Source organism: Telopea speciosissima, chromosome 10 (assembly GCF_018873765.1).
Source record: "Telopea speciosissima isolate NSW1024214 ecotype Mountain lineage chromosome 10, Tspe_v1, whole genome shotgun sequence".
Lineage (NCBI taxonomy): Eukaryota > Viridiplantae > Streptophyta > Magnoliopsida > Proteales > Proteaceae > Telopea > Telopea speciosissima.
In genome coordinates, this window is record NC_057925.1 from 26744719 (window position 1) to 26771336 (window position 26618).

The 26618-nt window shown below is 39.5% G+C and overlaps 1 protein-coding gene and 1 long non-coding RNA gene across 2 annotated transcripts; both read right to left on the reverse strand.

Annotated features, from left to right (window-relative positions):
* Window positions 1-282: 282 nt before the first annotated feature.
* On the reverse strand, window positions 283-25888 carry LOC122641519. The gene is made up of 3 exons (XM_043834779.1): window positions 25758-25888; window positions 23172-23285; window positions 283-453 (listed from the first exon to the last, which is right to left on the reverse strand). Exons 1-3 carry the CDS (start codon window positions 25773-25775, stop codon window positions 325-327), a joined length of 261 nt encoding a protein of 86 aa, XP_043690714.1. The 5' UTR covers window positions 25776-25888; the 3' UTR covers window positions 283-324.
* LOC122641520 lies at window positions 568-14529 on the reverse strand. The gene is made up of 3 exons (XR_006329922.1): window positions 14399-14529; window positions 11828-11836; window positions 568-578 (listed from the first exon to the last, which is right to left on the reverse strand). It is a non-coding gene; the product is annotated as an uncharacterized LOC122641520 (long non-coding RNA).
* Window positions 25889-26618: the final 730 nt, after the last annotated feature.

Below are 26618 nucleotides of genomic sequence, written 5' to 3' on the forward strand. Positions count from 1 at the left end.
GGGAGTACTAGTATAGGCCACACTCCCAGACACGGATCTTTTTCCTAAAATAAAATAATTGTTAGAAATGTAAGGGACTGACTGGGCTACCAAACCAGGCAAGAGGCAAACTGGAAGTTAGATCACTCCCACAGTCCCAATCAAATCTTCAAGTAATTATATTGATGAGGATGTCTAAAGATGAGACTATATATTTGCATATGTTGAATATATTTAAAAAAATAAAAAAAAATAAAAACATAAGAATCTGGCTTAACCATCAAATGTGAGTGAGTGTCTCAGAAAGTGAAAACATAAATTCAGTAGATGATCCCACACAACAAATTATAGTGCGTGCGAGCCGTCTGCCCTATCCCCTCTGGTACCAGAGCTTGATGGCTCACTCATTGCATTCGGTGAAGAAGTTGTTTGTGATGTCTCTCTCTTCAAAGATGTTGGCATGCCTGAAATCTCCTAAGAAAAATTAAAAAGGAAATGAAACAACTTCAGAATCTATTAACCAGCAATCATACAAGAGAGAAAGAGAAGAAGAAGAATAGACTGCAAAGAAGACTAGTAATCGATAGCTAGAGTTCCCCCTTTATTTCTATTTATAACTATGCTGATTACAAGAAGGCTTTCCTACTAGGAATAGAAAAGTACAAAACATAATTAAACTCTCACACTAAGAAATCAGCAAGACATCCACTCAAATTAGGAATACAAGGAAACAATATAAGTAACTAGATAACATCCTAGGAACCATAGGATTCAGGTAGAGTCCACGATAGAGGACTCCTTCTATCGTGGAACATACCTAACCTATCCCATGGTTTAACAGGAAACATTGTCACATCAGTTAAATTAAGCCAAAATTATCCTCTTTCTATTCCTCCTTTTGTGTGTACTTAGGAAATAATGGATATTCAGGTCAGACTGAACTGCCATTCAAAGGAAAAGGTCCTCTTCTTCTCTGTAAAGGAATGACGAGATTTTCTAAAACTCTATCTTAGCTTCCTAAGTGAACCGCTTAGGCTATGTTTAGAAAGAAAGAACATAATAAGACAAATCGTGATGAGGTAATAATTGATTTATCTGTCTATTTTTTTGAATTTTTTTCTCTCTTTTCTTGTCTTTTCTTTTCTTCCAAACATAGCCTTAGGGAACCTTTACCCAAAACAATTAAGAATGGGTTCAGCCTAAGAAGCAAGGCACACCCAGACAGAAGAATCTGATTATAGGACAATGCAATCTTCAATCAAATCAGGCTGGTAAAAAACATGATCCAGCAGCATAAATCCATTTTTGAAATTTCAGACTCAAGATTAAGAAATCTACATCTCAAATGATAGAAACACCCCCCTCCCCCCAAAAAAATAAATAAATAAATAAAAATTTGTGGAACAATGAAAAGAAGATCCAAATAGTTGCCACAGCAAAAATAATTATGTTGATTGATTGCAGATCATAGCCGTCAAGGCGGTGGAGGGTTGCTTAAGCGCTTAGGTGACCAAGGCACCCAAGTGCTATTTTTTATTTTCCCTATTTTCTAACATTATTTAGTATGCTACAATATATACCTTATATCATAAAAAATCAACATTAAGCCACATCAAGTCATCACAAATCAACATTAAGTCACATCAAGTCATCCAAAAATCAATACTAAGCCACATCAAATCATAAAAAATCAACATAAAACTAGAAGACAGCAGAATTGAAGCAAGCTATTGGAAGTCTGAAACAATAAAAACATACATTTGGGTACCATTTGATAATGTTATGTTTCTGGTGTTTCTGTGCTATTTGTGTTCCCAACACACAAATGGCACAGAAAAACCGTTTAATAAACCTGTTTTGTTTCATGTGTTTCTGTTACCATAAATCATAATTTATAACAATTTATGCCAACAAAAACGTTATTGTAGAAACAAGTAAAAGTTGCTTTTATCGTCTTTTACAACCTTGAATGAAACTGTTGCCTGATAAAATCTCTTTATCCCAAGGCTCAAAGGAAGAGAAGAGGACAGAAAGGAGAAGCGTTACCTTCAACTCTCCATCGCCTTCTGCTATCGGCGAGCTACTGCCTGCTACCGCTTGTTCGAACAAAGGGAAAAGAGAAGTGTTACCTTCTTCAACTCTCCATCGTCTTCTATCGCAAGGCTCGGCTGCAAGCAATGCCCTCTACTACCATCTGCATCTCGTTCAACACAGCAGGTCTCTCCATCACCTTCTACTTCGATCCATTTTTTAGAATCCATTCCTTCTAATCCTGTTATGATTCTAAACCTTTTTTTTAGAACCCTTTCCTTCTACTACCATTTGTTTATAGATTTAGGTTTTCTGTGCCCGATTTTGTTTAGGACTCCAACATCTGCGAGCTCTGATTTGTTTAGGGGTAACAAATATTTGTATCTCTTTTAGGGCTTATGCTATTGATGTGTTTATCTTTTGGTTATGTGTTTCTGCATTTCAAAAACCAGATACAAAAAAGAGAAAATGTCCTAAATCTTGCTTCTGTGTGTGAGTGGTTGTTGCAAAAAAGATTTTGTTTTGGGGTGGGAGAAGAAGAGGAGAGGGGGAAAAAAATCTCTTAGTGCGCTTTTTGTAATAACAGCTGGAACCAAATAAATACACATCTTCTTTTGTCTCTCCCTCGGAGCTCAAAACCATCTCACCCAGGGTTCAAATTTGCAAATTCGCATTCAAAATATCAGAATCGTTGTCTGGTTTTTACTGCTTTCTCTGATAGCTTCCTCAATATCTCTGAAATTAATTAGTGCAGATTAAAAACCATGAGGCCCCAAATTTCACGACTTTTCGCGACTGCCATTCTCCTAATCTTTCAAGCAAACTTCAGTTTTGCCCTGAATGTGATTGATCGCTGCTGGCGTAGGGACCCTAATTGGGGAAATAACAGGCAAAAACAGGCTAAATGCTCAGTAGGATTTGCAGGGAAGATGACTAACAACATTGGTGTAGGGGTAACGCATCACAAAGTGACAGACCCAACTGATGATCCCTTGAATCCAAGGGTTGGGACATTGAGGCATAGAGTGACAAAAATTAGATCAGGTATGGTGTGGATTACCTTCCAAAGGGATATGTTAATCAAGTTCCAAAAGCCACTTATTGTTGGTAGTTATACCATCATCGATGGCCGTGGTGTCAATGTTCAAATAGCTCATGGAGCTTGCTTCTTGCTCAATGGGGTAAGCTAGAAATCACCCTTCACTAGTTGTGTACCAATTTGAGTCACTTTGGCCTTTCATATCTCTTTATAACATAATAATCAATCATTCATTCGGGTGAGCAATGTGCGCAGGCTAATCCTAGTACTACTAAGAAAACAGGGCTGCAGATCTAGTACTATTATTCTGGAAATTATCACAGCAAACTAGCCGGAAAACTTGATAGAACAGGGGAGCCGCAGTTGTTTAAATGCTAGAATAAACTGGGTCAAGGTGGTCAGTGATTGAAAAGGTCCTGAAGAGTAAGTATTATTAATGGTTGGTTCACTGGTTCATTGGTTCACCGGTCAAGGTTTCTTGAAGAGTACAAATTAAGCAGATTTGATTTTGATCTAGCTTTGTGGTTGGTTCACTGGTCAAGGTAGTCAGTGATTGAAAAGGTCCTTCTGGTTTGAACTGTTTGGACCTGATGAAATCTGAAATTAGGGAGAATGACTTGTGTCAATGTGACACAGGCCAGCCCTATTTATAATAGATAGAAGAACATTCCAGAATGGAGTACAAGACCAAAATACCCTTATGACAGTTCTACCCTTGTACCCATATTACAACACTCCCCCTCAAGTTGGTGCATATATATCTATCATGCTCAACTTGCTAACAATAGAAACAAATAACCTAGGACTCAATCCTTTGGTAAGAACATCAGCAAGCTGATCATCTGAAGGAACGAATGTAATGCACATCTGACCACTATCAAGTTTCTCCTTGATAAAGTGACAATCTATCTCCACAGGCTTTGTTCGACCATGATGAACAAGATTATGAGCTATGCTGATTGCGGATTTACAATCAGAGTACAACCGCATAGGCTTCTCAACCTCAATTCCAAGATCTTGCAATAAACCTTGGAGCCAAAGGGCCTCACATATACCTTGGGCCATAGCCCTAAACTCGGCCTCAGCACAAGAACGAGCTACAACAGTTTGCTTCTTGCTTCTCCAGGTGACAAGATTCCCCCCAACATAAGTGCAGTAGCCAGAAGTAGAACGCCTGTCATCAGTTGATCCTACCCAATCTGCATCGGTATATGTCTCAATTTTCATGTGACCATAGGGAGAAGTAGCAATTCCTTTTCTTAGAGCAGCTTTCAAATACCTCAAAATTCTGCAGACAACATCCAAGTATGTAGAATAAGGATCATGCATGTACTGGCTAACCAGACTTACAGCACATGCAATGTCTGGACCAGTGTGGGACAGGCAAATCAAACGTCCTACCAGTCGCTGGTACTGCTCCTTATTCACAGGTTCTCCTTCCTTTAACCGAAGGTGACAATTAGGTTCAATAGGGGTGTTTGCTAGCTTGCATCCCAACATACCTGTCTCAGTCAATAGATCCAATGTATACTTTCTTTGAGATAATGAGATTCCTTTGTTAGAGTAGGCAACCTCAATACCCAAGAAGTACCGAAGAATCCCCAGGTCTTTGATTTCAAACTCAGTGCCCAAAAAATTTTTCACAGAATCAATCTCCTCCTGGCTGCTCCCAGTGATGACCATATCATCAACATATACAATCAACATAGTCACATGTTTGGTGGTCCTAATAAATAGCGTGTGATTTGCATTGCTTTGCTTGAACCTAATGGAGACCATTGCTTTATGAAATCTACCAAACCATGCCTGGGGAGACTGCTTCAACCCATAAAGAGCTCAATTGAGCTTACACACCTTTCCTTGAGTCTTTGAAGAATCAAATCCTGGTGGAATATCCATGTAGACCTCCTCAGTCAACTCACCATGTAAGAATGCATTTTTTACATCAAGTTGGAATAAGTTCCATCCTTGATTTACTGCATAAAACAGGAGAACCCTCACAGTATTCATCTTGGCCACTGGAGCAAACGTCTCCTAATAGTCTATCCCATACGTCTAGGTGAAGCCCCTAGTAACCAACCTAACTTTATATCTTTCAATGCTCCCATCAGCCCTATGTTTTACTGCAAACACCCATTTACACCCTACAACTCTCTTTTCCGGTGGAAGCTAAACCAAATCCCACGTGTTATTTTTATCAAGGGCTCTCCTCTTCCTTCATTGCTTCTTTCCGATCTGAGTGTGCCACTGCCTCTTGCCAAGAGTTAGGAAGAGACACAGAAGACAGGGAAGCAAGAAAGGTCTGAAAAATGGGAGATAATGAGTCATAAGAAACAAAATTTGAGATCGGGTGTTGAGTACAACTACATTTACCTTTCCTAGTAGCAATAGGAAGGTCAAGAGTAGGATAATAATTAGGAGGAACAAAAGGAAGCTTACCAAAGGGTTCAAAGATGGTAGAACTTGGAACCTCTGCAGTCAATTTTAGTGGAAAGATGGTAATAGGCTTGTTCTGGTCGAGATTTTCCTTCCTGCCATATGCCAATAGTAACTTATCTCCCTGAACCCTTTTTCCATTACCTGGCTGATTACTTGGCTGAACAATGGATTCAGTGGGCACAGTAGGGGACACAGGAGTCTCCCCCTGAACAGAAATCGCACCTTGCTGTTCCTGACTAGTAACCCCATCCTCAAGAAAATCCTCTTCTTCCTAAGGCAGATCTATGGGAATTTGAAGGACCACTTCCTGGTAAACAGACTCCCCCTGAAGAGGGACAGGGTAAAAGGGAACATTGCCCTAAAAAATAACATCCATGGAAACAAAAATACACCGAAGACTCCTGGGGTCTAATTTCCCATGCACATGATGATTCCGAACAAAAGCAACACAGCCAAAAACCTTAGGGGCAACAGGGAAAGTGACACTACCTAGAAGAGTTTCAATGGGGCTCTTATTATTTAGGACAAGAGATGGCATCCTATTAATAAGAAAGGCTGCCGTGGTGACAACATTCCCCCAAAACTAAACAGGAACATTCATAGCAAAGATCAAAGACCTAGCAACCTCTAGAAGATGACGGTTTTTTCTCTCTGCCACTCCATTTTGAGGTGGGGTATCTACACAGGAAGTTTGGTGAAAAATCCCATGGGCAGAAAAATAAGACTGAAATGCCCCAACCGAATATTCAGTGCCATTATCAGACCTTAGTATTCTGATTTAGCATCAAACTGTGTTGAAACTATGTTATGAAAATGCTGAATTTTGAAAAAACATCACTCTTCTAGAGCATTAAATAAACCCAAGTTGTTCTACTAAAACAATCAATAAAAGTCACACACCAACGAAAACCTGAAGAAGAAACCACATGGGTAGGATCCCACACATCAGAATGAATTAAGCTAAAAGGAATTAAACTTCTATTATCCGACACTGGGTATGTAGATCTGGTTTGCTTTGCAAAAATGCAAGCATCACAATGAAAATTGTTCAAATTGCAATCTTTAGAAAAACTGGGAAATAAGCTAGTAAGAGTTCTTAGCAGTGGGTGTCCTAATCAACGATGCCACGTATGTAAATCAGCCAGTGCTTTAGATCCTGATCCTAGGAGAGAAGCCACGGTAGATAATGCAGTAGGAGGCTGCTCTAACAGGTACAGGCCACCTTCCATCTTACCACATGCAATTGTACTGCCTGTTTCCAAGTCCTGAAATACACAATTAGAAGAAAAGCAAGTCACTTTACAATTGAGCTCAAGTGTAATACTACTAATGGATAACAGGTTAGTAGAAAAATGTGGGACATGAAGAACAAAAGATAAAGAAATGGAAAGTGAACAATATATAACCTCCTTGTCAAAAATAGGAGAAAAAGAGCCATTAGCAACTCGAACCTTACTATTACCAGCTAATGGATAATATTGGGAAAAGTATTTGGGAGAACTGGTCATGTGATCAGTAGCACCAGAGTCAATAATCCAAAAAGGGGGATTTGACAGTGGAGCTATGACCACAAAACCGAATACCTATAGAAGAACTGGCAAAGGAAGCAGTAGTGGCAAAGGCAACACTAGCATGGGCCGAAGGCACTGAAGTAGTAGATTCCAACCATGACATTAAACTCCACAAGTGGGTCATCTCATCGGTAGAGAGAGGTATACTGGTGGAACTGGAAGAATCATCCTCAGAGATGGACTGATGAGCAACACTTCCACCAGATTTGGGCAGGTCACACCCCCGGGAATCAAGTGGACGGCCATGAAGTCTCCAACAACGATCCTTGGTGTGACACTCTTTCCCACAGTAGTCGCACTTAACAGGAGATCGCCCAAATGGGGCAGCAAAACCACGATTCTGAACAGGAGAAGCCGCAGAGGAAGTCAAAGCCCCTATAGAGGGAGCCGTATAAAGGGCAGCACGCTCCACAGGAGGAGGGTGTACCATAGCCTCACGTCGGCATTCTTCAGAAGCAATAATGGCATATGCCTGGGCAAGGGTGGAAGGGGATCCCTATTTAAGACATGTGCACGAATGGGATCATACTCCATGTTCAGTCCGGCCAAAAAATCATACACCCGAAGCTTTTCTTCCCATTGGCAACATGCAATAGTGTCAGCCTGATATGTAGCAGTAAACTTCCCATAGAAATCCAAAGTTTGCCAGATACCTCTCATGGCATTGTAGTACTGGTTAAGAGTAAGATCCTTTTGTTCCACTTTATGTATCTTCCGACGGAGTTCATAGCACTGGGCATCATTACCAACCTTAGAGTAGGTTTCCTTGGCAACACTCTAGACATCGGCAGCAGTCTCTAACAACAAATAACTCTGAGAAATCGCAAGATCAATGAAACTGAGGAGAAAAGACATTACCAGGCATTCATCAAGATCCCATTTATCCTGGATCTTCCTTGCAGCATTGGGACGAACAATGGTACCCATCAAATGACCTTTCAAACCATGGGAACCAACGGCAAGCGAAACAGACCTCGACCACATGAGGTAATTATTGCCATCCAGTTTGACAAAGTCAGTCTGGAAACTAGGGAAATCCTTCTCACGAGGCATAGAGGTCCCCCCTTGCCCAGAAGAGATGGCAGAATTTTCGTCGTTAGACATGGTCACAGAGAAGGGGAAAAAATATCACAAATCTTCACTTAACAGCACATAAAAAAATCTCCAAAATAAGTGGGAGATTTAGGACATAGTGGATGAGAAAAAAAGGGCCCTTGGTGGGATACACTCACCACCAAGGGAGACCGAAAGAGAGAGGCAGGAGAAAAAACCTGCAGTTGTGGCTGTAGAAGCGGAAAAAGGAGAAAAAAAGTGGAGAGGAGGGGGGCTGTAGTCTCGCGAGAGGAGAGAGAGACACGAGAAAGGAGAGAGAAGGGGGAAGGGTTGGTGGTGACGGAAAGGAGGAGGCGGAAGAGGTGGTGGTGCTGCTGCTGTTATGGTGGTGGTGTGGAGGTTGGAAGGAAGGCGGCAGCTGCTGTTTTTTTACTCTCAAACATAACCGAAATCCCTAGATTGATTTCCCTTAGCTTTGGATACCATGATGAAATATGAAATTAGGGAGAATAACTTATGCCAATGTGACATAGGCCAACTTTATTTATATTAGATAGAGGAACATTCCAGAATAGAGTACAAGACCAAAATACCCTTTTGACAGTTCTACCCTTGTACCCATATTACAACAGGACCTGAATGTGTCTTGGGTTCCTAAAGGGAATGACAATTAACTGATTAAAGAATAGGGAACTCTGTCTTTTGTATGGTTCTCCCACAAATCCACAATGCTTCAATTCATGTGGGGCAAAGTATCCTCTGGTCAGTCTGGCTTTTCTATGGCAGAAGAGCTGCACTCCCATCGGGGTTTTTCCCTCCCCACCTCCCTATGTTTTTATTTTGTTCTTTTAGTCCCAGGTATAGTCATCATTTGTTTGGGAAGAAATTTCCCATTCTTTCTCAGGTCGGTTCAGTCCCGATGGAATATATTGGTTTAGGAACCCCATGGATCTCTTTTCAGGCCAAAGCAGGGAGGGTTTCAGGTATACAGTGTATATAATTTTCCTTTTAATCAGCCATACTAGTCAAGTTGCATCAGAACTGGTTAAATTTTTTATGGGAGTGCAGCTCTTCTGCCATAGAAATTTCCCATCCTCTTAATTTCTTTGTTCGTAAATTTCAGGTTTGGGTTTTTTGCAGGGCCTCTCATGTGTGTAGGTCTCTGCTGATGTAAAACAGCAAATTTATTCTTTATATCATCTACACTCATATATTACAAACTCTATAATGTCCAACCTTCCCTTGAATCTTCTATACTGTTTCTCTGAGACTGCTTTTAATCTTTGAGTCCCAAAATTTTCAGTTGGTTATATATTCTTGCCATTATGTGGTGCTTGGCTTCCCAGTTTCCAAGAGTAGAGACTCCTTGGAAACTGTGGAGAGTTTTCTCAATTGGGGATCACATTGACCACTGCAAATACTGAGTTGACTTGGTAGAGTTTGGGCAAGAAAGAAGGTTAAATGTTTACTCCTGTATCATCTTAGAACTTGGTTTCAGACCAACCAGTTCTGATGCAACTTGACTAGTATGGCTGATCTCTTCTTGGAATATATATATTTATGATTTTATTCATGCTGGTGTTGTTCTGGTGTTTTCTATCAGAAAAATCATGTTTCATCACTCATTTTTAGATCCATAAAGGGTCTTGGATAAGTTTCTCTGATTTAGGGCTCTGTGGTATTATTGACCACCTGCACTTGTCTGAAATAATAACTTCCATTAAAACAAAACCCATAAAAGAACAAAAACAAGTTCTACACATAGATATGTTTCTTTTCATCATCAAGAAGACCATGAGATCTTCTCATCATGTACTTAAAAACCTTTCTTCTACCTTTTCTTCCTTTCTCCCATGTTATTATGATACAAAGGTGTGGGGCCTGGATGTGCTACCTTGTGAATGTATGGGTAAATGACTACTCATATATGTGTATAAATGGAACAGACAGCTTGGAGGCATTCTGGATCAAACTTGCAGTGTGGTGCTGTCCATACTCCGCACCATCCCCATAACCCACCATTGGAATATCCCTATAAGCAGCATCACAATAAGGGTTCCTCTGTGAGAAAATTATGAGGTGCTCTCTGCAGCTGCCCTTGTGAATTTGGGAAAACGATGGAGACACCTGAGTGCCTCCTAAGACAAACATATCATATAGCAATACTGGATGAATTTGACAGACACCCCCTCCCCCCCCCCCCCCCCAAAAAAAAAAAGGAAAGCTAGGAACAAGTTCAGAGTAGACAATGTAGTTTTAGCAGAATTTGTATTACATCCAAATGTAAATACATTGAAACTACACAGTGAGACCACGGAGTAAAGACTCTTAGACCCATCCAAAGCCAAAGCTGGTTCCTGAGCTGCAGTACATGTGACATACAGCAGCTGACGATGGTGTCTATCTCACCCTCACTCTCATTGTAACAACTACTAGTTTGATTTCCTCAATACAATATACAAAACCTTTCTCTTTCATAATTCTGATCCTTTTCATTTTCCAAGATTGTTCAAGTTTCAGAAAATGTGGCTGCTGGACGAGTCTTTTCTTGACTGTGTTCGCTCTTCTTGGGCTGCTCCTATGCAAGGCTCTCTTACTGACTTTTTCTGTCGTAAGTGTTGAAGGTTGAAGTGGCACCTTAAAGATTGGAAAAATAATTATTTCGGGAATATTTTCAACAAGGTAAAAGCTGCCGAGGATAATGTGAATAGTGCCGAGTTGTTGTTGCAGTTGGCTTCAACTATTCCTTTCCTTTTCTTGGTCAAATGGAAGAGATTTTTCTTTAAGGCTGTGTTTGGAACGACAGAAAAGAAAAGAAAATTTTGTATTCTGCGTGTTTGGTTGGGCATAGAATAGAAAAGAAAATATGAAACATATAGATAGCGAGAGATAACAGCATCCTTCGCATGCTGATGGTCGTGAGCTTTGTGAACTTCCCTGTATCAACAACAACAACAACAAACCCAGCCTTATCCCAATTTAATGGGGTCGGCTACATGGATCCAATCAAAAATAAATAAATATAGGGAAAACTGAGGTCTAACAAAAAGGGAATGAAGAGATGGGAAAGGAGGGGTGGGGAGTATGATGAGAGAAGGAAAATGGGAAAAGACATAAGGAAATGAGAGGTGAAAGATGAAGGTAAGAGGAAAGAGCAACAGCCCAGCAAGTCAGGAAAATATCAGCTAAATGGGGTCTGCTACATGGATCCTTGCCCTCCAATAAGATCTATCTGAGGTCATACTTGGAACAAGACCTAGACTATGCATGTCCTTCCTCACAACTTCTCTTATGGTCATTTTAGGCCTGCCCCTAGCTCTTTTAGTTCCTTCTATCGGGATCATACCACTCCTTACCAGAGCGTCCCTAGGCCTCCGTTGAACATGACCAAACCACCTCAAATGACTCTCTCGAAGCTTGTCATTGATCAGGGCAAACCCCTCACAACTCAGAACTGCAAAACCAAGCTTATGATGAAAAGGGTCATTCGCTTCGAACCCAAAAGAAATCTATCGCCATGGAAGAGCAGCTTCAGACCCTCTGGGATTGTGAACTGCACTATAATCATAAGCGAAGGTCTATAGGTTATTGTGATTGTAGGCTCGTAGGAAAAGAAAACCTTGTAGGTAAGTTAATGCCTTCCTTCAATCACCTATGGGAAGAGAGAAAAGAAAGAGGTTTCATAGATATAAAAATAAATAAATGCCACCCAAACCCAATCCACCTGCACCACAAGATGACAAAAAAAGGGATGTTCGCTACACATGGAGGCTTCTATGACCCAGACATATCGAAATCTCGACTGGTCTTGATCGAGATAAGGCCCTTTATACCTGATAATGCAGATCTGAGGTTCGAAAACCCAAATCGGATTGCTTAAGGCCCACCCAAGCATTAGTTAACTCAATTCATACTTCATAGGCACAAGTGGCAAAACAGTAAATATTTGGAAGTATATAAGACCAGTGGCAGAATTGTAAATAAACAGAAGTTTATAATAGGATGGCAATATCGTAAATTAATGGAATTCAAGTGAATGGGATGCAACGTATTTGTGAAAAGGGTAAACTAAGAATGGGTAAAATCTTAATGGCAGGATATAATTAATGAGAGGGAGAGGTGGTTATATGGAAAGCAAAAGCAAGAAGAATCGTGGAAGATGGTTTGGGGGTAGTTGTCTTCAACCTCTAGAATAAACCACAGACGGAAAAACCAAACACGATGGGAGTTGGATCTTCCTCCACAACACTCTAAGGCTCTGTATGGTAACGTTCTTTTTTAGTGTTTTTGGTGCTTTTTCACTTTTTTGGAACAGAAACACACTTAAAACTGAATGGTATGTCCGGTTTGGTTTTTTGTTTTTTTGAAACGAACAGGTGATTAGGCACACTTTAGAGCCCCATTTGAGAAACACCAAATTGCTGTTTCCCACTTGATAAAAATACTTCTTTCAAAATTCGGAGAAAAAACACCCGTCTTTAGTTACAAGGGGTATTTGTGGTATTTTCCTTACAAAACATATAACCCATCAAAAATACCCTAAAATTATCGTCTTCTTCTTGGAAGGTACTCTGCGATCGAAGGCAGCGAGGGATTGAAACCACGATCGAACCTTCAAGCTTCTGGTTGCAGCGTCTTCTTCAAGGCAGCGAGGGATTGAAACCACGATTGAACCTTCAAGCTTCTGGTTGTAGCATCTTCTTCAAGGCAGTGAGGGATTGAAACCACGATCGAACCTTCAAGATTCTGGTTGCAGCGTCTTCTTCAGCACTAAAAAACGCTTAAAAAGACAGCTTCTTTTTCCTGAACATCGTCTTCTTCAAGGCAGTGAGGGATTGAAACCACGATCGAACGTTCAAGATTCTGGTTTAAGATTCTGCTGAACATCGTCTTCTCCAACTCAGGTAAGCCCTGTTCTTCTTCTTCCTCTTCTTTTCCTTCATTTTCTTCTTCTTCTGCTGCTGTTTTCCATCATTTCTTCTTCTTCTTCTAACCAGTGTTATAACCTAGATCTACATTCCTTTTGCAGAAACGAATTTCTAGAGTTCCAGAGATTTCTCTAATCTCATAAATCCATCCTACTTCTCTTTTGTAGACATACGAAGGTAAGATTATTCTTCATATCTTTTTATGTTTTCATTTTTTAATTTCCTAATTATAAGTACAGGAAAGATGATGTGTCTAAGGATTAGTTTAGATTCTTTGGTTTCAGTTGTTGGAGAAATTTCGGTTAAATCCTTGTAGTAGTTCTTTGGTTCTAAATACTTTTACTAATTTCTATTGTTCTGTTTCTTTGTATTATTGTGGTTCAATCTTGAACTCCAAGTTTGTGGTTGTTGGTTTATAACTTTAGTTATCTGAATGGGATGCATTGATTCCCCAAACTATGGAATTTCTGCGTTTTTGAGAAGTCTAGATTTGTACTCCCCTAACCCTTCCTTTACATTTCTCTCGTCTCCTTTCATAACAATCATCTGTGAAGAACATTCCAATATTGTTCTTCTCAGAATCCTCTTTTGAGATGGGGGAAGGCAATTCACTAGCTAGCTTTTAATAAGAGGTAAGGAACATGGCCTCTCTCTAACATTCCAATATTGTTCTTCTCAGAATCGTCTTTTGAGATGGGGGAAGGCAATTCACTAGCTAGCTTTTAATCAAAGGTAAGGAACATGACCTCTCTCTCTCTCTCTCTCTCTCTAGTTTCATATAGTTTGATCTTTTCTATGATTTCAACTCTCAGTTCATCTCAATATATGCAAAATCAAACCTCTATTTGTTTTTGCTAGTAATGAGATGATTTGTTTTGTTTGATGGGATTCTTTTGACAATCATTTTCATTGTCTTGTCATCCCTAATAATGCAAAAGGCCATGCTCTCCAATATTTTCAGGCATACATAAATAAAAGATTGATGGTGTTTAGCTTCTCTACCCTTTTGCCTTGGTTTATATCTAAATCAGAATTTCTACTTGTTATGATGAGAGAAAAATGAGTTTAAGAGGACAATGTCCTCTTGAAGAATGGAAGAAATGTACCATATGCCCACATGGGTATGCACTAGGTGTGGTTAGGAAAGGACAAAAATTGAGTTTAAGAGGACAATTAGGTCATTTGGTTTTGCTGGGTGTGTTTAGGTATTTGGGTTCAAGGTGGATAGTAAATTAGGTTCGATCCTTTATAAATCATGCATCTTAGGGACTATTGAAACCTTGAGCTCAAGGAATATATCAATACCTTACTTGTATGCTTGAGTTGGATTAAATCTGGGGAAGAACTCGATAATATACAGAACGAATTTCCTACTGATCATCATGTCATTGGTAGTTCAGCTAATGCTCGAAAGGAAATGCATACGGATCCACCTGTCATTGGGCTTGCTGCTAACTTGAGGCAAGAATTGAACAATGCACCACCTGGTTTTTGTCTCACTTCTGATGTTCAGAAAGGAATGCCTACTGTTCAACCTGTTATTGGTCTTGCAGCTGTAAGTTTATTTCAAATCTATGTTCCTAGCATATCTGCTAATCTTCACGGAGAACATCTCAGAAACAGAGCCTGTGTAGGTTGGTCTGATGCAAGATAATATGGTTTGTTTCTGAGCTAATTGTTGGAAATGGACTCCTATGCAAACTGGTCTTGGGTTATGGTTTTTTGTTTCTACTTGTATGCACACGTATGTCTTGGGGTGTAAACATTATATTAATGCCTATTTAAATTTGTGGTATATGCTAGTATCTCCATGTGGTTGTCAGTGGAAGCCTGCTACATGCATCTATTTAAGTGCATAAACTGTTATTTACCTGTGGTCTTTTATCAAATAATTCATAGTTTCGCATAGTTCATTTTTTATCATGCAGGGCTCCCCTAATGGAGTGGCATCTTTAGATAATTGAATAATTCAGTAACCACATTAGTTGATCAGATATGTGAAGAGAGCATACAATTATTTTTTAGGTAACCAAATACAGTTCTTTCTCTTTTTGGCAATCATAGAGTTAGTTGCAAACCATTTTCAAATCATTATGGGAAGGTGAAAATAATTCTAATTATTCTATGGAGAAAATTCTCATTGATGTCATTTCTGGTTTTGGTTTCTTTTTTGAATAGTTATTGATATCTTCTCAGTGTGGGTGTCTGTTAACTTGTTACCTAATGAAGAAACAATTGATTTTGATCTGCCTCTTCAATTTTTTTTTCTTGTTTTGTTACATGATCTCTTGTTTTGTTCAATACATGTGAGAACATTAGGAAGGGTTGTGGCAAGGTCCCCATTGGGTATTATCATTAGAGTATGGTTTGTGGCATGCTCTGATGGTTACTTGTAAATTTCAAACTTTACTTGTTGGGTCTTTAGCTCAAATTGGTAGAACACTTGGAAGTTGGAACATGAGCATGTCTCAAGCATGTTCCAGGGGATGGTGGTTCGAATCCACCAAGACCTTTTTTATTCAAGTGTTCATAGCATAGTCAGTTAAGAAATCATGAGTATCATACAATGTCTGCTTAGGTGAGCAAAATACTGATCGATTGGGTGAGGCTTGGGATTTGGAGGCCAATGAATCCAAGTGTTCATTTTGTGTTCTTCATTGTGGTAAGCTGAGCAGAATACTGATCTCATGTTTGCATTGCAGGGGGTCAATTAACTCAGGGAGGGGCGATTGTCAATGGAGATATGAGGCAATCATATTCGCTAGCTGCGAGAAAGAAGCCTGTTTTTTTTTTTTTTTTTCCTTAAAAACCCACAATTATAAAAGCCATGGTGTAGGTGGCAATTACATAATTTTTGGTAAACAATAGAAACGATTCTGTTAAGTGCGACCCATACAGATTTCTGTTTCTTCTAAACTTCATAAACGTTTTTTTTTTTTTTTTTTTTCAGGGTTACCATACAGCATTTCAAGACCCAGAAACGCTCAAAAAACACAGAAACACATAAAAGTGTGTCAAATCCAAAAACACTAAAAAAAAAACAGAAGCATTACCATACAAAGCCTTAATGGGCCCAGATTTTGGGAGAATGTCACTCTACTTCAGTCCTTTGAAACCCAAGTAACAATCTGGTGAAACAGTACTCGATGCATCAGATTAGCACACCTGAAGTTGTTCCTTGTGGTAAAGGTGAAAACCAGACCTGCAACTGGTTTACTTGCTCAAGACAGTTGAGGGCTTGGGGAAAGAAACTCCAGGGTTCTGATCGACTATGAAAGACCTACCTTCGATCAAGATATCAGGCCAAACTGAGTTCTGCCGAAGGAGTTCTGACAAACCCTCTGTTAATCACTCTTCTGCTAAAACAGAACCTGAGATCGGAAGATGATAAGAAGAATGGAAGGAGAAAAAATCGCACAGAAAGTGGGGAGGGGGGGGAAAGGCTACATGGCCTCCATTGGCTCCACAAACGTGAAACTCCAACTCAAATACCTAATTCATCAAATCTGAAAACAAATGATTGCAAGAGTATTTAAAGATAAAATAAAGACTCCTGAAACTGAAATTAACCTTAACTCTAAGGGACTCATAACTTACAAAAAAAAAAATCCTAGATAGACACTATCACTAAATAAACTATTAAAACTAAAACAGAAAATTACATATAAACTTAGTAATAAAAACCTTATTAAATAAATAAATTAAATACCCTATAGAACCCAAAGACCCAGTTGGACCCAATTCATCTTCACATGGATACTCAAATGGGTTTGAGTCGGTCCAAGGCAGTGCTCTGCATCACCTGGGTTTGGTCTTGTTTCAGTCAAACTGAGATCCCGTCGAATCGATGCATTTTTTTTATTTCGTATAAGGTCTCGTCTCGGACCTTCAAAAAACCGAAATAAGGTGAGATCACCGAGATCAAGGTGAGATCTCGGTGAGATCTCAGTGAGACCTTGTTCCATGATGCAGCCTTATGCCAGCTTTGCAGAGAGGCGGTTTCCTGACTCGAACCCACAACCATTAGGTCGCAATGGGGCAACCTTACCAAAGCACCAAGGCCCACCCTCAACTCTGAAAAGAGCGTACCCAGTGCACAAGGCTGGGTAAAACCTGCTTACTGTTTTTGACTTCAATTCTCTTTTGTACATGCTGTGGCATATCCTGTTCTGTTATCAAAAATCTGAAAGCAGAGCTCAAATCTGGTCCGATCAGATTCCCTAGGAAGCATGAGAAAATTATCCCGACATAACTGGACAGTACATCAACCCATAAGGTCTATCTGTTCCAAGTTTGGTGCCTACCTGAATTGTGGTTTGAAAGTTATTAAATTTCTCTTGAAAATCCTATATTCCAGGTGGTAGAGTGGTGCTTCTTAGACATGTTATTTCCTCGATGCCTGTTCATGTACTCTCCACTCTGGATATCCCCAAAACGGTTATGGAAAAATTCTATGGTATATGTGCGGATTTTCTTTGGGGTCATTCTGAATGGGGAAAGAGGCATCATTGGGTCAGGTGGGAAAAGGTTTGTCAACCTTTGGAGGAGGATGGTCTGGGAATTCGGCTGCTTGAGGAGCTGGGTATCTCGCTAAGGTTAAAGGAGCTGTGGCGTATCATCTCTGAAGAGTCTCTCTGATCGTCATTTTTTAGAGCCAAGTTTTTTAAAAATGAACATGTTGTGCTGGCAGGGAGGAGGTCTATCAGTTCTATCTCCTGGCGAAAGGCTATGAACCTCAAGGATTTTGTTCTTGAAAAATCCAGGTGGTTGATGTGTGGATGATATTAGCTTCTGGCTCAATAATTGGCTTGGGAGAGGCCCCCTTATCGATTTTGTTGATGGGGCGCATCTGGTGGATCTATCCACCCGGGTGAGGGATGCTCTAAATAATGATGGGGTATGGGCCCAGGAGGTGGTGGATCAGATTGATTTCCCTGGGGTGCAGGAAGAGATTCTTCAATGCAATTTTCATCTCACTAGCAACATGGATAAAGTGGTGTGGATGCCGGCCAGTAATGGGCGGTTCTCGGCTATGTCAGCATGGGGTGTTGTTAGAAGTCATATTCCAACGGTGCCGTATGGGCGCCGGATTTGGAATCAGTCTCTTCCTCCGAAAATTGGCTTTTTTTCTAGGCAGCTATTAAATGGGAAAGTTGCAATGAAGGACTTGCTAATGTCCATTGGAATCCCCCTGGCATCCAAATGTGTGTTGTGGCAGCCCCAAAAGAGACTCGACTTCCCATTGCCTATTGTCGGGTGGAACGGCGGCGAAGGTTTGGGCCTTTTTCTTGAGGATGTTTGATGTGGAGTTGGTTCCCACTCAAGATGTTAGAAGCAGAATGCTGTTTTGGCATGAGCATGCCAGCTCCAAGGGGTTGTGTCAGTATGTAGTGGGCTTGATCCCTTCTATTATTGTGTGGGAACTTTGACGGGAGTGGAATAACAGAAGGCATGGGGATAAGCGCCGTACGGCGGCTTCGATTGTGGATAAGGTGAAATTTTGGGTGAGTGAGCTTCAATTCCCTGTGAAGTTTAAACATACCCCCCCCCCATTAGGGAGCAACTGATTCTTAATGTCTTTGAGCTGGTTGCTCCTGAAATTAGGCGGAAGCAACCCACTCCGATTTATTGGTGCCCACCGTTTAATTCTGTTAAGTTCAATGTTGATGGTACCTGTAAAGGAAACCCGGGCTTGGGGGGAGGGGGTTGAATTATTAGAGCCAGCGATGGGAGTGTGTCAGCAGCTTTTGCTAGCTCTTATGGTGTTTGCACTAATGCGGTGGCAGAGCTAAGAGCCCTTAGGGATGGCTTGAAGTTGTATGCAGAGTTGGGTTTTTCTGAGTTCCATATCAACTCTGATTCCACTACAACTGTCAGTTTCATGACCAGAAAAACTTGTGATATTTGGTCCTGCTGGTATTGGTTTCAGCTTTTCAGGAGGTGCTCAGCCTATGTGGTGCCCTTTGCCCTCTCATCTCTTTCACCTATAGGGAAAGCAACATGGCAGCAGATTGGTTAGCTAATTTTGCTTGTGAGATGACCTCAAACTCTGTATTTCGGGCTGGAGAGGACCTTCTGGTAGCTCTCCGACGTATCATTTGGGAGGATCGAGTTGGGCTGCCAGTGCTGCGTTTTTAGGTTCTTAAGTTTCTGGTTTGTTTGTAATTATGGGTTGGTTGGTGGGTTGGTTTTAGGCTCCTGGCTGTGAGTTAGAGAGCTTTTGATCTTTTGGGTTGGGATAAGGCGGGTATGTCCCCCCCTTGCATTCTTTATTATTCAACTTTTCATTCATAAAAATTTAGGGGCTGCCCCGGGTCCCAGATAATATTCAGGTTAAAACTTTTTTTTTTTTAATTTAAAAATAAAATAAAATAAACCCTATATTCCAGTTTCTAATTTTCCCACAACTTTTCCTGCAATTTTCTGTTGTCAGATTAATACAACCCCACCAGCTTCAATTCTTCCATGTCTTGCACAACAGTTCAGCCCTATTTCTGCTCAATTTCAGCAGATCCTTACAACTTATTTCCTAAGCTATATGAATTGGTGGTTTGCATCAGGTTGTTAGGAAACCAACAACCTGTTGAAAGTTTGACTTCTAAAGCTGCGGTAAAAGGAGGGTAAAATGTTCAACTAAAGGGAAGTTTTCAAATTAAACATTAGTCTATCATGTGGAAGCATAATCACAGTAGAAGGAATTGCAGTTACAGAAATGCTTCAAGTAAACAATAAAATCTTCCTTTCCCTTTTTGGGAAGTCAGTTGTTAGGAATCAGTATCCATCATTTGCTAGATCCAATAAGTTAAGTCATTTATTTAAGAGGGGGAAAAAAAGGAGAAACTGCCACATTGCACACAAATCCATACATGAAAGAAGGAAAAAGGAGAAGAAGCACCTGGATGATACTTAATGTTTGATCTATTGCATGGTGTTCAGTTGTAGATGAGGACCATCCTCAAAAGGTGATCCCATACATGCCTCCACATAAGCGGGCGTTGGTCATTCGCCATACACAGACCCTTGGGGTCTATCCAGCGAAGAAGGGAGAAAGTTTATCAATCTAAGTGTCGCCATTAACTATTAGATCCTATTTTGTTTTAACTTATATCATTAGTATTAAGATATATTGGGATGATCTTATGTTATTGGATCTGTCTAGTAACTGGCTTGATGTAGGTCATTTCTTTGGTGGTCTGGTCTTTAGGCAATACATAGGGGAGGTTTGGGAGTAAGTTCCAATAGTCCTAAGTAGATTAGGAGTTGTTAGTTATGTCTATACAGATCAAGTTGGCTAGGAGAGTATTACTTTGTTAATTATTATTATTAAAGAATCTTCGGATTGTAAAGACAGATTTGGTTTTGATATTGAAGTGTCCATCAAATTGGAGAATTTTGGTTAATCTTCTTCAGAATGCAGCCGGTCTCTTTGCTACTCTGGTAAAACTATTCAGGTGATATTACTGCGATTGTGGCTATAACTGAACATATCCACAAACTCTTTTTTTTTATTGTAGTTTTCTATTACATATGAATGGAGAACATAAAGGATAAGAAGAAAGGAGAACAAGATAAAGAAGAGAAGGGGGCTAAGGGAATGGCTCTCTCAGGTTGGGTCGCTCACCCACAGCTATCCTAGTTGTTGAAACATGGAATATCTCCCATTACCGATGGCAAGCTTGGCCACAAACTCTATTCTCCAATTCTGATCCTTCTTTACAATAAGGGGCATATTAATAGCTTAGGCAAGCTTACTGTTGAAATTATTTTATCCATCCATGTCCCCCTTTGGATAGTCCGCCGTGTTAGAACTCCTGTATAATATACATATTGTTTCCTCACTTTCCTACAAGGTCGGCCTTTTAGAGGAAGCGGTTCAAACATGGTATCAGAGCAGGAAGGGGTCACGATATCAAGTCCCTCTGGGAGCAGGCAGGTGTTGAAATTATTTTATCCACCAGTGTGCCCCTTTGGATAGTCTGTTATGTTAGAGCTCCTGTATGATATACATATTGTTTCCTCACTTTCCTACAAAGTTGACCTTTTAGAGGAAGCAATTCAAACATGTTAAAAAATTATTTATCCACCCGTGTCCCCCTTTGGATAGTCCGCCGTGTTAGAGCTCCTGTATGATATACATATTGTTTTCTCCCTTTCCTACAAGGTCGGCCTTTTAGAGGAAGCGGTTCCAACATAGTATTAGAGCAAGCACGGGCACGGTATCGAGTCCCTCTAGGAGCGGGCAAGTGTTAAAAAAATTATTTATCCACCCAGGTCACCCTTTAGATTGTCCGCCGTGTTAGAGCTCCTATATGATATACATATTGTTTCCTCCCTTTCCTACAAGGTCGGCCTTTTAGAGGATGCGGTTCCAACACTTACAAAATAGAAAGTGGAAAATAGAAACTTCCTACAATAAAAACTAACTGAAAATAGAAAGAAATAGAAACTACTAAACCAAACAACTAGTGACAATGGCACCTTATTGAAAATAGAAACTAAATAGAATTAGAAACTACTAAGGCTTTATATTTCAGCCTTCTAAAACAAAAGGAAGCACACTAAAATAGAAACTAAATAAATTAGAAAGTCTTCCAGAAGTCTTCAAAGTTGCATTCAATCTCCACCAACTTGTCCATATCTGCCCCCAAATCACTGTTCACTTGAACAGTGTCGCATGAATAGTACCTCGTGGTACTGTTCACGTGAACAATATTTTCTGCGCTTTTCTTCATGCTTTGATCTACATCAACTCGTTTTGAAGCAAACGCTCGTCTCTCTAGTAAAACTGGTGATCCAGTGGACAAAGGACAATATCAGCGATTGGTTGGAAAGTTGATCTACCTCTCTCACAATCGATCAGATATGGCCTTTGTTGTTAGCATAGTTAGCCAATACATGCATGACCCATATACTTCCCATTGGGATGCTGTGATCCGTATATTACGGTACTTGAAGGATGCCCCAGGCAAAGGTATTCTTTTCTCCCTTCATGATCACCTGATGATCGACGGTCCACTTCGGGTTACTACACTTTTGTTGGAGGAAACTTGATCACATGGCAAAGCAAGAAACAAACGGTTGTTGCTAGGTCCAATGCTGAAACCGAGTTTCGTGCCATATCCCATGGGATTTGTGAATTAATGTGGCTGCAGGGACTGTTGAAAGACTTGAGTCTTCCTACATCATTATCCATGATGCTTTACTACGACAAGTCTACTATCAACATTGCCCATAATCCGGTCCAACATGACGGAACCAAGCATGTGGAGATTGACCGTCCTTTTATCAAAGAGAAGTTGGAACAAGGACTGATTTGTATTCAATTTTTCAAGTCTAGAGAACGATAAGCTAATGTTTTTATCAATGGTTTGAGTAGTAAATTTTTTGTACCTCTTGTATGCAAGTTGGCATGTATGATATCCATGCACCAACTTGAGGGGGAGTGTTCTAATATGGGTTATAAGGGTAAAATTGTCCTTAGGATTTATGTAATGTTGCCCTAGAGGCTTTATTGTCTTTGTACCTCATATCTCATTATTATAAATAAAATGGACTGGTGTCATGTTGACACAAGTCATAATTCCCCTAACCATCAGTTTGTCTCTTTTTGTAGGCCTGTTGTATCTCAGATCTTATTTTATATTTTGATATAACTTTACTAGTAAAAAAAACCGGCTCCTATTATGGTCTATGATGACCAGCCATAATCAAAAATAAATAAATATATAAAATCTAAAGCTATTAGTGTAAAGAGTAAGGGCATAAAAGTTAAACTGCATGAAATAAAAAAATAAGACAAAAAGAATACTGTGGGAAGCACACTCTTCTAAAATAATAAAAACTTCCTCACTGTTGAGATCGATTATCGAATAAATATGCCAAGGTGTGCATCTATGGTGCAAGAATGATAGTAACATCAGAACAATTATAACTAACAAATATAGTTTTCATTTCCACCAAAAAGAACTATATAATTAACAAATGTACAACAACAATAAATAAATAATTCAGATGTATGCATACAGTATTAAATTACCAGCTAAAATCCGGAAAGAGGAAACTAAGAAACCAAAGATTTTACTATCTTCCTAAAATTGACATGGTTACTAGTTGAACACAATGATTCAGTACCTTCATCAAATGCAGCCTCAAGTCACTGGGACGAACTCCCTCCCCAATACACACCATAACAAATTTCGAATATTGAAACAGAACATCTGCTGCAGCTTGCTTTTTTTCTTCTATCTACAGTTTCCAACTTTTTTTAATCAGAAAAATACAATTAAAATTATAAGAACTAAATTATGACACGACTGTGAACATTCAAAAGGATCACAAAATTATCTAGATATAATCATACAGAGAAGATATTCTACCAGAAGTCCAGCATCTGAGCTATTTCAGTAAACTTAATAAGGGCTCGCTTTTCTGATAGAAGGTAGGTAATAAAGGATTATCACCTTGTATACAAAATGAATGAGCTGTGGCCTTTGGATCATTACCACAGTATGTAAATGCTACACTCATATGCGGCAATCTAAAGGTGGGGAGTAATGCAGGGACATGACAATGTGGTTCAATCTTGCAAATTGAGCCTTAGATTTGTTGTATATTTGTAAATTGGGTGTATTTTAATAATATACGTCAGTAGCGTAGAATAGTTTTAAAATTATTAGTAGTTTGCTACAAGTGCCAATGATTATTAGGATTGTTCTATTTTAATAGTTATGTAGTTCTTTATCTTTCTTAAGTCTTGGGTAGCAGTAGCACAAGTGTCGACGATTATTAGTAAGTTTTTTAGAGAGAGTCCAATTACAGTTTCTTAGTTTTTGTAGTTGATATTTTTATAATATTGAAGTCGTATATAAATACTTGTACTTCCACTTTTTGATTGAGAAGAATAAGAATTTTTGGTGTTGAGTGAGAGCCAAATGAGGGCTGCTGTGTGTCTATCTTCTCTCTCCCCTCCCCCTCCAATCCAATAGATCTTCTCTCCCCCCTGCGCACATATAGTTGGTACATCTAACTTCTTGTTTCTCTGTAGCCTCTGTACTATCATTTAAAAGGTCATGTCTCATGTGTGTCACAGGCAAGAGAAGAACGCCATAGATTACATAAACACTGTACACAATGATCAAACTGACCAATCTAACATTGTATCCATAGGACACCGACACGTGGACAGTGGTGCACTAGATCATCTACAAGAAGTTCTAGGACGTCAGTAGTGAAACTTTGGATAAGGCTAGGGACATCACAAAGCTCATTTATTGACATGGTTGAGTTTCATCACCCAAAAAAAATTTGAGTTTTGAGTCTGATGAAGCTTTTCACAAATTATAGAGAATTTCTATAGCCCCAGCTAAAACAGGCTTTGCCACAGATCTCACTTTGAAAAGCATAAATAACTAAAAAAACATCCTTTACGATCAATTTTTTCACCCAAAGAGTGGAACAATGTTTTCAACCTCGTTGGTTGGGACGGCAACTACTCTCAGCACTTCGGTGAATTTTGCTGGAATTGTTGTTTCGCTCTCTATGTTGAGAAAGAGCTATCAAATAGCCAAAAGTAAGGTTGGTCTGCTCTGTGGAATTCTGGATCTCCATTTACTAATTAATTGCCACCAAAGTCAGATGACAAAAGGAGGAAGACAAAAACCAGCGGTATCTTACACACCAAATGAGAAGATCTTCATTTACTAATGAGAGCTCATGGAAAGCATTGATGTTTGGGTCTTCAATGATTTTCTAGGAGCCAAAATGAAATTGTCTCCACAATATGGAGACAGCAAACAGACATTGCTGGATAATTAAAGTACACTTACCATAACAAACCCGTAAAAGCAAACATGACTCCCAGAATGATATGCTTCTGGTACTTGATTGAATTTCTCCAACCAAAATGATGTTTTTCTTTTCTTATTTTCCTTTTAACATGACAACTGAGATGGAACCAATTGCTCCAAATGTTAATTTACTGTCAAGTCCTAAGCTCACTATAACCATCTGTTTTTTCTATCAAAGTAATTGTTCTTCTATATTATGATGCCAAAACAAGATTCAGTGTCTCCAATAACGAGAAAAAATAACTAAAATAAACATAGATTGGCTGGGTAATCAAACTACGTTTCAATCCAAAGAGCCAAACTGAAAACTTTTACGACATTCAAAACCCAAAACGATATAAAAAGTACTGCATCACCTGAAGGATAATTGACCAGAGGAATCAAATCTAATTCCTACAAAAAATTGTGTCAAGTTCTCGGTAGATACTCTCCAACCCAGGAGACGCTTTTTTTCTTTTCCCTTTAGTATTTCTTCCCAGAACATGACTAGTAACTCCATGGCAATTGCTTCCCAAGTTAACTGAGTTTTCAGTTTTGCTATGGTCACTGTTATGAAAGGGCTTGTTTCCAACAGTCACTGCACAAATTCCCTACTTGAGCTAAAAATTTAAGGGACTTCATTATTTCAGATTCTAAGAGAAACCATAATCAATAGTTTGATGGAGATAAGATTTAATGAAAAAAATAAAACGCCTTCAGAGTGTTCAAGCCATGGTAGGGACTCTTTAATCCTTGTGACAAATTCTGAAAGCTCCGGATATTTCTAACACTGAGAACGAGAGAAACCATTGGAAGGAAATAAAGAAAAAAAATGGAAAATAAAGAAAGATAGAAAACCCAGGTTGCATAAACTCGGATAAAAGAACCTCACCTCGTAATCTTCCATCATTGAAACTTAGAATACCCTTTCTCCTCGCTTTCTTCTCTTGTGTGCCTGCGCGCGTCCTACAAGGATGACCAGCGGTAACTCACCCGATCAATTCAAACGGTCCGAATCCCATACTGATTCGATTGTCTATTATTCGATTCCAATTTCCAAATCTCTGAAATATGTGAAATAGGTGTCCGGGCCCGCTTTAACTTTTTATTTTGCAATGAGATTCGCATCGATATATTTTTCTATGGGAAAAAAGTCGCAGCGCGACGGATAAAGTACCTTATGCGCAACACTAAACGCGATGGGTAAATCTCAGCCGTTGAGATTTACCCTGTGAATCGTAACTGTTCAAACAACTGACAGGTGAACCGGCATTTTACAGTTACCTTAATCGGTTACAATAAAAAAAAAAAAATACCCTTTACCGGAGACACCGGAGGGAATTATATTGAAAAGAAAAAAAAAAAAAAAGAATGTTTGAGGAACGAAGGTCGCGATCTGTGTTTTTGGTCTGGAAAGGGTAGGTTTTTCGGCAATCCATCTTCTGGCGATCCTCAGTCAGTTGATCAGCGATAAAATCTCGGTATATTCTAAAGGTTAGACGTCTATCCCACTCCTGTCGATCTTTCTTCCTCTATTGAAATCATTGTTCATATAACTAGGGTTTCAAGTGTTAGTTCTCTGATTCTTTCTCTCACTTTTTCATTTTATGAATTATAAATCTGAAGTTGAAGAGTTGGATATGTCTAGGAGTTGATGGACTTATGAATTTTTATCTTGATATTGAAAAGGAGAAAAAAAATATCGGAGGAACGAAGGTCGCGATCTGTGTTTTCGGTCTGGAAAGGGTAGGTT

What these genes read in the sequence shown, in the direction of transcription:
- LOC122641519 (XM_043834779.1), bottom strand. An exon ending in TGAGGCTGCATTTGATGAAG is followed by an intron (nt 454 to 23,171) that starts GTACTGAATCAT and finishes AATTTTTCTTAG; the next exon opens with GAGATTTCAGGCATGCCAAC.